This window comes from Nelusetta ayraudi, unplaced genomic scaffold (genome assembly GCF_046127955.1).
Source record: "Nelusetta ayraudi isolate G7.1 ecotype Tasmania unplaced genomic scaffold, CSIRO-AGI_Nayr_v1 ptg000076l, whole genome shotgun sequence".
Classification (NCBI taxonomy): Eukaryota; Metazoa; Chordata; class Actinopteri; order Tetraodontiformes; family Monacanthidae; genus Nelusetta; species Nelusetta ayraudi.
The window spans coordinates 2,320,533-2,336,428 of record NW_027466126.1 but is presented as its reverse complement, the minus strand read 5'-3'; the positions used below and the strand labels follow the sequence as shown (position 1 = coordinate 2,336,428).

At 44.3% G+C, this 15,896-nt stretch overlaps 1 protein-coding gene across 1 annotated transcript in view; it reads left to right on the top strand.

The window, feature by feature from the left end:
- LOC142899794 (regulator of G-protein signaling 3-like) overlaps positions 1 to 15,896 on the top strand; it is a 40,747-nt gene that overhangs the window by 19,896 nt on the left and 4,955 nt on the right. Inside the window, exon 9 of the mRNA XM_076043605.1 lies at positions 8,521 to 8,588. Within this exon, the coding sequence (XP_075899720.1) occupies positions 8,521 to 8,588 (68 nt within the window). The remainder of the gene's footprint in view (positions 1 to 8,520; positions 8,589 to 15,896) is intronic.

The following is a 15,896-nucleotide window of genomic DNA, read 5'->3' as shown; positions in this document are numbered from 1 at the left end:
CACAAACCACTTTGACAAGTATAATCTTATAAAGAGTAATTTAAGATATATGAAAATATATGTTGTATACCCAAAGGAGTGGAGAGAATCTGGCAAAACTGGTGGAATGGCATTGCATTGGATTAAGAAAAGTACGGAAGAGAGTAAGGGCCACAAGAAGAGAAAAAAGAATTCGAAATCAAGTTTTCAGTTCGAGAATAAAGTCAAAATTTCGAGAATAAAGTCAAACTTTTGAGAAATGTTCACTTTATTCACAAAATTTTAACTTAGAACTCAAAATGAAAACTTAAATAAAAATCTCCTCCCTGAAATATTTTTTTATGTTCTTGTAGCCCCAATCCTCTTTCGTAGAAAAGGACCTGATTATTCTTTTTTTACTCACGGTAATTAAAAATCCCAACAAACAAAAAAAAAGGCCATCCTCCAGCTTAGTGCCGACACCCCCAGCCAGGTGTCGCCGTCTGACAGGAGGCTGTAAACAGAGGGCTAAATATGCTGCTTCTGAAGATCTGCATCATTTTGTGGATAATCAACCGCTTGAGTCTGGTATGTCCAAAAATTGGCTTTTTAAAATAGTGCTGTATAATTGATAGAATCTGGAAATTCCAGTACACTTTTAAGTTTGGGTTATCCATCGAATAAACAGCATCTGAGAAGCTCCCGGCGGTCGTCTCTGTTCCGTCTCATTCAGCAGAGACAACTGACCCACACTGACATGTACGTGTGAGTGTTTTTAACCGTGGCTAATGCTTTCCCCTCCGACAAGCGACGGCTGATGTGGGTCAGGTGGTCCGTACATGTGTGTAGGTAAAAATAGGAGAAGACCCAATGGGCTCGTTCTTTTAAAGTGTGTCATTTTAGGAGTGCAACACACACACACACACACACACTCACACACTCTCACACATGCTCGCACACACAACCGCCAAGCTTGTTTTGCTGTTCATTATGGATGACTGTGGTACGGACTTACTGTACTCGCTGAGACACACACACACACACACATGCAGATGCAAACACAGCTTTCCAGATGGCGAGCCTGTAAATCAGTAGATTAAACGCAGCTATGTGTGATTAACTGGGCGGGAGGAGTTTGCAAGTGGGTGTGGTTTTTATGCTGTGGCAGCAAAGGCCTGTTGGCAATTTGCGTTTGTTGTGACGCTGCGAGTGTGTTACTGATGTGCCGCGGATCCGACGCTCAACAGCGTCGTTTGGAGCAGTGAGTGGAGCCGTTGACTCAGTAGTTTAAATCTCTGATCTGTGGGATTCATTTTTCATGCCCTAGAAATTCACACAAAACAGAAAGCAAAAATCTTATTTTGAAAAGACTCAAAAGACTGTTTTGATTTAGTTTTTTAAATATTTGCTTAAATTGATCAGGACCTTCTGTTTGATCTTTAAACATCATAAAGTGTCAATTTCACTCCGCTGATGCATTACGGTGCAAATAACCAACTTAAACAACATAACAGCTGTAGTCAGTCTGTTGTAACTACCTCAATTTCAACATTGTGGTGTTGTGACTGTGAGCTCATCATCACACTATCGCTGCTGACTGGTTCGACTGATTGGTGCAGAGCAGCTGTTGATGAAATTTTTAACACCTGCGTCTACAAGTGACTTGTCAAAATGTTTGGCGCGAAATAAAAAATGCCAAAAGAAGATATTTTTCAGAATATATTATTTCTGGCCCAAAGTGATTTTTAATGTATTAATAGTTTCTCCGAGGGAAAAGGAATCTTTTTCCCAGCGTCTGGAGACCTGAGTAGTCTGCCAGGTTCCTCACCATGATTTTGTGTCATGGTGCAGGACTAACAAGGTTGAACCATTTGGATTCAAACACAGACTTGAAATAGAAGAGTATTCTGCTGGAAACATCTGATTTAAGTATTTACCCAGACAACAATGGATGTAAAAAGAGCAGCTGACCGTAGTTCTGGGCATCAAAACCCCCCTCCAAGTCTAAATCTGGGACAAACATCAATACATATCTGAACTGTTTTATGTCTGCTGCACAGCTTTAAAGGTCGGTCAACCTCCACAATTCCGTTATGACATTGGATTCCTCTTGCCAGGATCAATGTTACCCCGCTTGATTCGACTGTGGTTTTTAATGCACTGACTGATCTCAACTGTAAACAGAATGAACAAATGCAATGGCTCTTTTGCTTATTGCGTCTCGCTGTGTCTGATTGAAACGATGCACGTCCAGGTGTCTGGCTGCTGCAGACTGCAGGGCGATGCAGAGCCAAGGGCGACATTGTGTTTGTGAAGAAAAAAAGGCTAGTGGCTCCTCTGCCGAGGACGATAAACTGTCAAAGCGGCGGGACGCTCGGCACATAAAGGAGCTCTTTTTGGAGGCGCTGGCCTGAAGTAGAGGGCGGTGAGCCACTGGCCGGCTGCTTTCAAATGACTGCTGCCACCTCTGTGGCCCAAACAAGAGTTTGAATCCCCACACTGCGAGCGGGCCGGCCTTTAATCTCTGGTGGGCGGACACTTTGACGCGCTTGGGTCGGAGGCAACAAACCTTGACGCTGGCTGAGAGTCAGAGTCAATTTGGATTTGTTTCCTAGTCACTCTGTAGAGGCAGATGGAACAAAGTTACCGCCACTTTTCTTTTTCTTTGTCTTTCTGTTGTGCACTGACAACGAGTGCACTCATGGAGAAACAATACGCTCCCATTCTGCCCATTTTCAGGCAGATGCATTACGTTCATCTGGATGCTTGGAGCACGTATGCTCAGTGCTGTAAACAAAACAACCCTCATGCATGCGAGCGGGATTGTGAAATCGCATCTCAGCTCTGAACCAGATGGTTCGCCCATGATTGAGACAGGAAATGAAAGTTGTCCGTCACTTGTGCCCTCCTGCCTACGATGGCTGAAAGTCATCACGCTGTCTGGCCCTGCGCAGTTTTGTTCATGCCAGTCATCGGGTTTGTGGTCTCTGAGGTCACTCGTCTCTCCGGCTGAGGCTTCTCTGAATCCTCTCGGTTTGCCTGTGACTCTGGTCCTGGAATTTATTATTTGCTGTGGGCTGGTTGTGTGCGGACTACTCATGCATAAATATGCTGTGTTCTTCTCTCGGATGTAATTGCATGTAATAAACATGCATGATACGCTAACTGCATCAGTCTATTTAGAAGTTATTTCTGTGAGAATATGCACGTGTGGCCTACTTTAGTGCCTTTTCATTCACTAGTGGTGAATTCCCCAGAGAGAAACTGGCCTGACACTCGTCTTCACAGTGGTATGTCAAGACATCATTGGTTGTATTGCTACTTTTTTAAACAAAATGACATATGCCTAACCCTAACCTGGCAACTTAAAAGCAGATCTTTTTCAGCTTGAAGGTTTTCAGTAAAATACACTTTACTGTAGATTTCTAGGTTGTCACTTTTTGTGAGGAGCATGGCATTGGTCCGACCTCCCATTCGCCCGACTTCCCATCGTCCGACAAATTGCCCATTGGCCCGACCTCCCCTAACCCTAACCCTAACCTAACTCTTACCCTAACCCTAACCCTCATGGGAGGTCGGACCAATGAGCAATTTATCTGACTGATGGGAGGTCGAACTAATGGGCAGTTCCCTTTTTGTCTGCATCCTGAGTTCGACTGCGACTTCATGACCCAAACCACAGGCTGATAAATGGCAGAGAGCCAAAATAGCGCTGCTTAAAATATTTCTCACAGGAACGTGCTTCCGCATATCAACTTTTCCACTAAATTTCATGTGGCATTTTCTTGAGTATCGACTATTTAGAAGTCAGCTTGAATTTCATGCATTGCTAAAAATGGCCAAAAAGGCTTTTGTCTGCACCGCCAAGCTCAACCTCATGGTGACATTGGAAGTCAGAAGTTAGCAAAACTAAAGCGATGACTTCTTGCCTCAAGCTTTAAGGCATTGCTTTGGGACCAAAAAAACCAAGGTTGCTCTAAATCTACACCAATGAAAAAAGAGAAGATGCATTTTGCAGGCTGCTGCGCACGTCACCGGTGACTTAGCAGATAATGTGAAGTCTTCATTGCTCCAGCGGTGGAAGGAATTTGCTCCTCCCAGAGAAAGACGACGAGGAGATTTTCTGAAACGCCACCAAATCTTTTAAATCTTTATAAGGGCCTGCGGACAGTTTTGTCACAACCAATGTTGCCTTTGATGGATTTGGTGGATTACTGTGGATGCCTGCAGAGATCATCCTCATTGTCCGCCATTCTCGCGAGGATAAGATGAAGTGAATAAAGACGACGCGCACATGCAGCTGCGGGAACCGCTGCAGCAACATGTGACGAGTTCTGCAAGACGTACATGAAATGCAATATGGGGATTTTTGCCAGGTACTTTCCAATTATGGAAATAGAAATAAAGAAAATAGGCCAACTCCCTCTTTCAAGCTCGCTATACCCTGTATTAATTTGTAGCCTAATCTCCAGCTATTACTCAATAGACAGAGAACTGCTAGACATTAGTCATGCTGCATTATTTAGACCTGAGGTTGTGTGTGTGTGTGTGTGTGTGTGTGTGTGTGTGTGTGTACGTGTTTCTCTTTGCTCTCTCCCTCCCTGGATCTTTCCTTTTCACTGTTTCACTCAGACTGCATCAGCTTAATATCACGCTGCGTTTTCAACTGCGCCAAATGATTGACTCCTGCTGAAAGTCCACCTGCGCTCTGACCCCCTATTTTTAAGACATCCCACTGTGGGAGTCACCAATAAATCGAAGCCTTTGCCCCGTCAGAATGCAAGTGTCTGAAAAAAGTGCATTGTTTTTTTCCAAGATGGCAACATGTTTAGTGTCAAGAAAGGTCAGATATCTTTATTGGCAGAGAAACAGGAGGTGTGTGAGAGGTTAAGTTGTGATGAAAGTGTTAAGCATAGCTGTGGATCGCAGCTAACATTGCCTCTTGGGCCAAATTTGGTCCGGGGGCCAGAGTTTGACACCTCGATTCTAGAATTACACTCTGTTTTTTGATTTACAAATCACGCTGGCAAGTCAATTAGAAAAGTAGACTTTTATTCACCCTTCTGTTTCCAGCATTTTGCTGTGACTGTTAATTCTCCAGTTCAGCTCACTGCACTTGTCATTGTGCCTTTTTTCTTTAGCTCGCTTCTCTGCAGTGTTTCATTCACTGATGTATCCAATTAAGACAAATTATGTGTGTGTGTGTGTGTGTGTGTGTGTGAAGGAGTTTGGTCTCAAGCAATCTTGCACAGTGGCCTCTATTCTGCTCTCCTGCTGGCGTCTCCGCTCTCTTCATCAAGTGTTTGTTTGTGTGGCGGCGAGGTGAAAAGAGGGACGGCGTGTCAAGTGGGTGAGTGGGGCCGAGAGGGAACAGGGCCAGAGTCAAGGGGCCTTTTTCTCTGCCCAGACACATCATAGAGCGATTCTGACTCGACGAACGACACCTTTTCATGTCTTTCCTTGACTCCGGCCGTCAGCATGTGTTCACTCTGCGCCTCTCTTTGTCTCCTTCGCCGTCACTCTCTCTGTGAACTTCTCACATCCCACTTTCTCCCCTCGTCAGAGTTTCGCTCATGTAGACTTTTCCCACTGTCCTCCTCGCCAGTCGCTTATTTGCCATCGTTCTCCCTTTCTTTCTTTTTTTTCTCCCTTTCTTTCCTTACTCCACTCCACTTCCCCGTGTTACTGATGTCTTAACCCACACAAAAGGCTACTCTCCTGGGCTCCAGGCCAGCCAGGTTAGCCCCCTTTTCTATTGGCTGGATCCCCCTGTGAGGCTTTGAATTCGCAGACAGAATCCTCATTTCCCCCCCTCCTCCGTTCCTTTGTGTTTCCAGGGGAGTTGTGATTTTGGGATTAGGTATTTTATTTTGAAGGGAACGATCATCTCTACCAGCCTGTAGGTGAGCCTTGGAGGAATGAATGAATGTCCATCCTTCCACCAACTACTTAAAATGTGTTTGCTGAAATACATGGTTCAGGAAATGTGCCCTTTGTGATGTCATTTAGGGACACTGATACTACCAATGTCATGCTGGCGATCACTCACCCAGCCAGGAACTTGTTTTTGTCTCCCCGTCCAAAAAACATCAGTTTTAGCAGAAAGACACAATCCAGTGTTTATGCCGGAAGCTGTAAACAGAGGGCTAAATTTACTGTTTTCTGATCTATAGAGGGTATTTTTTCAGATGACTGATCACACAGACTGCTCCACTTGAGTTTGGAGTAAAAAAAAAAAAGATCTGGAAATGAAGAGTACTTGGGATCTTAAAGGTTAGATTGTAGGGGATGGAGGATAAAACACTTGATGACTCAAATCAAAAACAGCTTTTTTTTTCTTTGCATGTTTTTTTTTTCTGTCTGATTGGAGATCGAAATAATTTCTTTCATGAGACCATATTTTACGCAGTTGTCTAGCCACATGTAATGATAAGGTGATGACATTTTATGGTTGACCTCCCAAAATGACATCATCTTCTAGAAACACATTTTTTAGCCGCTGACTCAGAAAAGATAAAGAGATAGTAACTCAGTTTTTCTATATTTGGTTAGAGAAGGAGTCGTTCTTCACTGGCCACCCCGTAACAGGGCGTGTGTGTGTGTATGTGTGTGTGTGTGTGTGTGTGTGTGTGTGTGTGTGTGTGTGTGTGTGTGTGTGTGTGTTATGGCATAAACATTCCTTAAATAGTAGCATTTAGCAGCGAGCTTGCTTCCACACACCATTATCTTTTATGTGTGGTCTATTTGTAACTTTAAGTGCCACAAAGGTGTGTGTGTGTGTGTGTGTGTGTGTGTGTGTGTGTGTGTGTGTGTGTGTGTGTGTGTGTGTGTGTGTGCATTTTCATTTCAACACCCGTGTTTAAGTGGCAGCTATCGCAGAGTGCAGGCAGTTGTAGGCAGTTATAGTTAATAGTTGAGCTGAAACGACCATGATGATGATGATCATAATGGATTTGAATAACTATGTATTCACCTCCTACTTTTTTTTTTTTTAACTGGGCCCACTGAGATCCATCCATCACTATGAAACAAATGGTTTAAAGTCCTGACACTGAAACGACGAAATGTATTGTTTGAGTTTTTTTCTTTTGGCGTAACTTCTTGAATACTATTGAATGTTTTTAGATTATATTTGTTTTCGCTTATTTATTTGAGTATGCTTCCACAATTCATTTTCATTAAAATGGTAAAGATCTCAAGAAAGCAGCACATTTAGCCCTGTGTTTACAGCCACCCATGAGAATGCAGGATTTTTTATCTCCCTGCTGAAACATGAAGTAAAGACCCCTCTGTGACATCACAAAGGGGTGACGATGTACACTGGCACACACTTGCTGTAATGCGGAGCAAGCAAAAGACCTAAAGGAAGGATTTTTCTTATTCCTGGACTAAACTGATATAGAAATCCATATATTATTGTTAAACATTGGTAAAGTCGATTTTTACAAAATATGGAACCTTTAAGATGAGACATAACACATTATTACTAAACCCTCTACCAACTTGGCACCATCAACAAAAGAAAAAGCATGTGCAAAAATCACACAAAGTGAATTTAGCACGATATGGGAACTTTAAGATGACTGTGTAGGAAGAGTTTCTACAGGTTCAGGCTCAAGGTGTGAAAAAGTTTTCTCTCCAGCGCCGCAAACGACCCTTTTCCAAACCACGCGTCGCTGCCGCATTCGAAACTTCTGCCGCTTCTGATCCACTCGCACCGTCTGACTTGTGTTGGGAGGCAGTTTGGAAAATAACATTTCATGGTTTTGGAGGTTTGCATAATTTCTCCCCTACGGAGCCGGAGGTGTGATTGTGATGCGAGAGCCAAACAGTGAAGAGGAGGACGGCGGGGATGATTGCAGGGTTCCTGATGTTTTGCAAAGTTTGGAAGGCGGGAAAAAAAAAAGAAGAGAGGAGAGGAGGGCATGGCGATAAATATGTGTAAAGCAAAAATGATGTGGACAGATGTAAACGGGAGGCAAATGTAGAGAGAGACAGAGACAGAAAGAGTGTTGGGAGGAGGTGGGGGGAGTGGGGTGGGGAGTTCTGCATTGTGGCCCAAAGCTGAATGCCGCCTTTATGAGCAATAGTTAAAAGGACACTGAGGCGTGAGTCCCTGTAACCATGGCGACTTCCCAGGAGCCCTGTGACGGACGGATAATGGTGTGCGAGGAGTTCCTCCCTCCCTCCCTCCCTCCCTCCCTCTCTCCTCCCCTCCCTCCTCCCTCTCACTTGTTCTCACTTGCACTCCTCTCTCGGCCAGTTTGTCGGATCCTCGCATCTTACCGGATTTTCCTCCGCTCTGTCTCTGCGCCTTTCTTTAATGTACCCTCTGAAGTTTAAATCCCGGCCCGGCAAACACAGAGAGGGGAGAGAAGGGGGAAAGGGAGGCTGCTCCAGACGACTGTCGCCATAATTGCTCTCTGTTATCTCTCTGAGTCACTTTGCATGGACTCCCTGAACTGTTTGAGGACTTTATTTTTGTGCGTTGTGCGCTGGCACCGGGGGAAATGTGCTCCAGAGGCACCGTCTCAGCCCGTGACTCCTTTGTCTACATTTCAGAGGCTGTGCTGTCAAACCATGGTGCTGCCCCCGAGAGCAATCGCCCTGAGAATATGCAATGCTTAACAGTAAGTATCATCACATCTTTTCAAACTCTGTGTGTGTGTGTGTGTGTGTGTGTGTGTGTGTGTGTGTGTGTGTGTGTGTGCGTGCGTGTGTGTGTGCGCGTGTTTGTGCCTGTGATGCTTAAATGTTTGCCTCTCTCTGCTCTTTGTGTGTGACTGTGGCACTTGAACGGTATGTGTGTGTACCTCAGCATACTGTAACTGCGTTAACTTTATCACACGCTGGTTGCGAGTTAAAGGAACATTGTGTAGTTTGTCTGCCTTGCAATTATACTTTTTATCTGTTTATTTCTCTATTTTATCACATTTTATGGACAAGTAACTGGGAGGAAGGCACTCTTGGCGATAAGACAGCATCACCAGCTGGCTTCTGTAGTGAGTTGTGTAACTCTTCTTGCCTGGGACCTTCTGAGGAGAAAAAGCTTTGATACTTTCTCTTCTTCCTCTTCTTCCTCTTCTCGCCTCCTCTGCATCGTCTTCTTTCATCTCTGCCATAAAAAAAGTAGATGGAAAGTAGCAAGCAAGCCCCTTTGAGCCAAGCAAGAGGTGTTAATGTTGGTGTTTAAGTACGATTGGGTGCCGGGCAGGCAACCAAATTTAGTGAGTTCCTTACCAGGCCAGCTGGAGGCGCTGTGCTATTGCCAGGGGTGTCATTCTCACTGTCACGCATGAGAGTCATATACACAAAACTGTCCTTTAAAGTTATTAAAACTACGTAGTGCTCCTCTAATGTCGGTATTTCATTGTGCTTCAACACTTCTCAATGGTTTGGGATTTTTTTTCCCGTTTATTTTGATCTTTCTAATACTGACATTCCTCGTTTTGCTCGTGCGTGCACAGCCAATCTGTTTGCGTTTCGCGTGGAAAGCGTAGATGACCCGTGATCCCGTACCGCGTCCAACAAGCTTGTCATGCATGAACATGCCTTCAGTGAGATGTGCAGCGCATGAATCCCATGTCACACGTTCCACACAGCGACGGCAGCCGTGTGCTTGAGCTCTGAGCCGTGAGTGAGGCGAGATGTCACTTCCTCAGTCAGAAGGCTTGCTCGCGTGCGGAGCTGAGTGATGTGTTATCAGGAAGAAAAAAAAAAAAAGGAAAATGGAGTAGATTATTATTATTACTCTTATTTATTTATTTGTTTTTCCTGCCACTCAGATTCTTCTTTCCTCACTCATTCAGTTTTGTCTCGTTTCTTCATGTCTGACGTGTCTGTGCGGTCCATTCCCACGTCGAAGATGGAATTCATTAAAAAAGGGGAATGAGGAAGGCCACTTAAACTGTTTACCCAGACTCTGGAGCGTGAATGATGATACTTTGATGCAGAGGATCATTCAAGTTCAAGTGTTTGCTTTGCACCAGCCGTAATGACCTTTGAAAAAACATCAGGATCATGCCCACAAAAAAAAAAAAAAAAAAAGCTCAAGTGGCAGACTGCCTTTAAGTATGGTTCTGAAGTCTTTATGGGCACCCGAGTGGAACAACCCTGCACGGCGCTGTCTGTCTTTTGTGGATTTTTGTCTATTCTCCCCGCTTTTTAAAATTCCTTTGCGAACCCTGCAGCCGCCCGCTCGCCCTGCGCTTCGGCCTTCCTGTGGAATGAAGACGAGCCTCTGCTAACTCCCCGACTCACAGCGATCACGCTGAACTCGCACAGTTGTAACATGCTGAGCGACGAGGGTCTCCACCTCCCGCGGCCGACTGAACATTGCCCTGTTGGCCGTGAGCGCTGCAACTTTTTGCACGCTTTTGATCACGCGGCAGCTGAGGCTGGTCATTTATTCTTCTCCGGTTTGTTGATCTCCTCCCCGAGCGCTCGCTTGGCAAACGCCCGAAGTGGCTGTCATAGAAAAATTGAACCCGGCTTCTGCCTCCAACGCTATGCCAGCGTGCGTAATGCTTCAGCAAAGTTCACTGGCAGTGGCTAAATATAGAAAAGGTCGCGTCACGTCACCTTTTAGAACACCAGACAGCTGGAATCAATAGGCTCGTATGCAAAAATGTGAAGAATAAAGGGGTTGCAAGTTTCATTTCAAAACACAAATACCTTTGTCTTTATGCGTTACCTTGAATTTAAACACTGTGCAGTGCAGTGCATTATAAATATTTGAAATGGGAAAATTCGAGGCACAATTATAGCTCATTTTCCGTGTGCTTATCTTGAGAAAATCTCCACCTATTTTTGCGCAGGAGCTGCGTCCTCCAGAAACACTTCGAACTTTCATCGCCTTTATTACACTTCAAGACTGAATTCAGTCGATTAGTCTCAGTCCGGTTGACCGATTTCAAAACTTCTCAAAACATGGCCCCCCTCCAACCTCAAATATTCAGGTCTATAGGTTTTAGAATGACTGACCCCTGCAGTGTCAGGGAGGCAAACATCCGGCCGCTTTTGAAACAAACCAGGATGTAAACTGGGGGGGAACGCTGCAGGTTGTGTGGATTTACTGTAGCTAAGACGCTTGACTGTGCAGGATTAGATGTGGAAGCGTGCTTCACTTTCGCCTTTCACTATACTTTTCCTACACAGAAAACACAAAAGAGAAGCACACACGACTGAGAATATTATCTCATAAAGCGGCCCTGGGTTTGACCTCGTACGATTTTATTTTATTTTATATTTTGTTTATTTTTTGTGTGCTTTTCAGTTGGCAAAGAAGATTCAATTTCTGTGAAGCATTTGTCTGTCACAGACCAACACTTTTTTAATAACCATTGCAACAAGAATTTCAGTGTTTTTTGAGGTCGCGGGGAAGGTGAAGAGAGCAGCAACAATGCGGAGCAGCTACTCTCTCTGCTCGCTGCGACCTCTCCTCTTCATCTGTATCTGAGTCACAGATGGTTGTGTGGTTTGTGTGGGACAGTCTCCGGGGGGGCAGAGAGTTGAGGGAAGAAGGGTGGGAGGCTTTCACGGACAGAAATTAGAGGCGAATGGAAAATGTAAAACCTTTTGGGGGTTTCTCTCTTTTTTTTTTTTTCATTCCGCTTCCATTTGCTGTCGCCTCGTCCTCGCTCTGTCCCCGACGTGCCGCACGTCTCTTCGCACGCTCCTGACCCGCACGGCTCTCGTTAGCGTGCAATTAACAATGCTCTGTGAAGGCCGCTTGCCACTTCAGACGCTTGCCAAAATAATCGTTTCATACCAACAAAAGTTCGTAGCTCAGTGAGGGAGAGAGAGAAAGAAAAATATATTTTTTGGAACTTTCAACAACCTTTTGCAGCCTCATGTGAAAAACTGAATGACACAGCTGTCATAGCTTTGATAAAAGGCTGCAATTGTCCTTCAGGTTTTACATTTATTCCTTATTTTGAGAGTTTCCTTTATACTCTTTAAAACAAATTAACTGGACAAGAACTTAAAGATCGCATTTCATTACAATTTTTAGCTTTTCATTTTTAATCCCAGACACCAGTGGGGCAAGTTTACGTGATGAAGACAGCATTTAGCCCTCTCTTTGCAGCCTCCTACTAAAATTGGTGCTTTGTTGTCGAACCTTTCACATTTGTTGTCAGAGGGCGGAACCAACATCGGGCTCCAGGTGATGTTATGTTACTTGAGAGGGGTGTAATTGCACATTGTGATGTCACAAGGGGTGGATTTCCAGAGCTGATTGTGTGCACACTGTGAAAAGTGGAGCAAGAAAGAAAAGTAAAGAATTCGCTTGTTAAAACACGTTTTAAGTTAGTTAGCAAAACCTTTAAGAACAAAACTGCAATTTTTCCTTGAAACTTGTACTGGAATGCATCATCTCTCCTAAAAAGCAGTGCAGTATTTGAGGAATTCACAGTGCAGAGATTCAATTAACCTCTTTACCAAATGCAGCGTGTAGAGAAAAGACTGCAGCAAATGTTCATTGTGGGCGTCAGAAAACACTTTTGAACGCGGTTCACGTTCCAAAAGAGTGATGAGTCGGTTCACCTTGCTATTAAAGTCTTAGGTTGCCTCTGGCTGGTTTTTCCTTCTTTTGAGGCACTAATTGGTTCCAATTCTTCAACTTTTTCCAAAGGATTTAGTCCCCAAAGACTCAAAATTGAGTCACTCGGACTGTCCCATCAGCATCAACAGCAAGTAAAGTAATGCTCCTCTTTGAATCATCCACCAAGCCTGGAAATCAGACCTTCACCGGCCCAGTGAGAATTTTTTGTGGTCTCTCAAAGGTCTGCAGCAAAAAACAAAACCAAAAAAAAATTAGCAGTGGCTTTATTCTCTTGGTTTTGCTGCTTTTGACTCAGCACGGCGGTGTAACCCACTTAAAGGTTCATCGCTACCCGATGATGCGATTGTGCGTCTTTGTTAAATAGAGACAAACAAAAGGATGCTGCTCGATAACTTCACCACCCTTTACTTTGGTTTATTTTACAGTCTTATCATAAGGCGGAAAAAAATTCAGCAATATATTTTTTTATTCTTTGCCCACCAGCAGCAGCAGCAGCAGCACAAATCCCACTGCTGGGAAGGAACATAATGAAACCTTAGAATAAAACAGAATGCCTAAACGGGGACGCAGGAGAGAAAACATCAAACCACACAGATTTAGTTAGAGGCTGCAAAAAAGTTTTAAAGGCCCAACAAGTTTATTTCTCTCTGTTCGGCAGTCTTTATGAGGTGAGCTGGACCGCTGTGAGCTCAATGGCTCCTGCGGGGGGATCATCCTGTCATTGTGGTCCGGCACAACCTGGAGCTGGTGAACTGGCCCATCAACATATCCACTGCAATTGTGTCCCGTGGGTCGGACGCTGTTAGAAAGATTCCATCGATGTGTCCGATCTGTCCTTCAAATGACAGGTTTGGTTTGCCTCCTCGTAGAATATTGATATTGAACCGGTAAAACCCAAACAGTCAGAAATCAGCCTCATTCTTCGCAATTTGAGTTTCTTCAGGTGTCGGCAATACATATTTAAATCTTCAGTCTTAAAATTTAATTTTTTTTGCAAATAAAGTATTCAAACAGATTTCGAGGCTTTGAAAGAACTTTTTAAATAATATATTTGGAAACAATCAAATACACATTGTTGCGAATTTCTTCTTTTTTAATATACATATGTATATATATATATATATATATATATATATATATATATATATATATGTATATATATATATATATATATATATATATATATGTATGTATATACATATATATTTTTTTAAGAATTTTCAGTTGAATCTTCCACAGTCTGTGTTGAGGTACAAACCGTCACTATGCCCCTGAACTTGGCCGCAGACCCATCCCGCATGTTTTCTGGCTCCGGGGACGCCTCCTCCTTTGATAGCTGCTTATTGAGGTCAGAGAGGGAGAGCTGCCGAGTGGAGACACACAGAGATCCCACACTATTAAACAGCAGATTGGCCTCGTCTGGCTCCCAGACAGGCTTTCTTAAAAAAAAAAAAAAAAAACCCTCCTCTTTCACTCCTCTGCTTAAGACATGCTTTCTTCTCCGCCCTTTCTTCCCTGCCTCTAATCCGTCCTTCTGCCTATTTAGAGGTGAACGGCGCAGCATGAAAGAGAGAGAAAGTGTTTTTTGTGCGCTTGACGGGTAACCCTCGCCCCCTTTGAAAAGGCAAACAGGGAAAAGCTGCCATTACGATTGGCGTGAGGGGATCTCCGGACAACGGCTCTCCCTGCCACTTTATTAACGTTGGGGGGAGTGTGTGTGTGTGTGTGTGTGCGTGTTGGGAGGGGGCATCATTTCTTTCATGCCTCTCTTTCTCCATCGCTTCTCTGTCCGCGTCCAATCCCCGAGCCAGACGTCCAAAATGTTCCAAAGGGAGAAGAAGAAGCAGCTCGGGGTATTAATGAGGTTGCTAGGGGTTAGACTGGCCACTGTTTTAGCTCTAACTTAACATCGCCCCCTTATTCCCCGCATTCTCTCTCTTCCACTGCTGCTGAGCTCTTTGTCGCTGTTGTCGCTTTGTTTTTGTTTCTTTGCCGCGTTAACCGCTTTGGCCATAAGCAGAGATTAAAGGTGCTCCATTGAGCAAAATTGTCTTTGTTAATGATTCATGACTGTGTCTTCAGCCTGTCAGTGGCTGCGTTTCCATTGCAATTTTTTCGCAAAATAAAAGCGATATTTCTAAAAATTCCGAGAAAGTACAATTGCGATTAGCAGGTGTTTCCATTGAATGGTCCTGCGAGATTTACGAGAATAACTTTGCTTTTGTTTGTTTACGTTTGTTTGCTGTCAAGAATGGTTGTTATATTTTTGATTACTTACTAAAAAAATATTCTGTCTCCTCCTCTGTCCATCACGTCCGCTGACGTGTAAATGCGAATAAAAGTGTTTTCGTGACACTTTTGCGATATACCTCAATATTGATACGTCTGAAAAACCACCTCATGAGAGCGGCAAAACCTTTTAGCGATATTTTAGAGGTTTTTCGAAATGTAGGTGTTTGCATTGCCAGTTTTTTTATTGCGATATTTAGGTTTTGCGCAGTTGGTAATGGAAACGCAGCAAGTGAGACGAGTTCATTTTTCTATACTCCGCATAGTTCTGGAAACCGTCCCCTTTGTGATGTCATAAAGGGCACCAACAACTCTCACCAGGTTTTGACTCCTCCCACTGAGACCGCCTCGTTTTTGATCTCCTCTCAATAGCCAGAAGCTACTGTAACACCCAGCGGGCTGCAAACAGAGGGCTAAGTGCTCCGTTCTTTCCTCCAGAGAACGCGGGACTTTCAGAAGCAAATACCTCAGTGGCGTTTGGCCGACTGCAAGAGGAGGTGGAGCTCCGGAGAGCTGCAGACGTGTGAATTTCCGTGCCGCGCCGTTGCCGAGGGAGAGTGAGAGGCGGGGCGGCTGAGAGGAAAAAGCAGAGGAAATATGGAAGTCGAAAACATAACAAACAAGTCTAATGTCTGGACGGAGAGTTGGGAATGTGGCGGCGAAGGTGGAGAAAGAGAGAGAGGGAGAGCGAAAGGCCTGATGGCATGTGAAGCCGGGGAGCTGCTGGTGCTGTCGAACAATCCCGCTGTCACTCTCTCTTTGTTGTTGTTGTTTTTTTTAAATCCCGCCTTCTCTCCGTGTTCCTCTTTGTCTTGGTGGAAAAGGCGGCAATTAACGGTGGAAGTGGAGAGGACGGAGCGGCGTACGGTGAAAATACGGCGACCCAAAACCCCGAAACTTTGGACTCTCACTCACTCTCTCTCACATACACACACACACACACACACACACACACACACACACACACACACACACACACTCACTCACACGCAAACACGTTTTAGTCACCACCGTGCGTTTTGTGGAAATGACGGAGAGCCGCAGCACCTCTCACAGTGTGGACTCAGGAAGCACAGCGACCTTA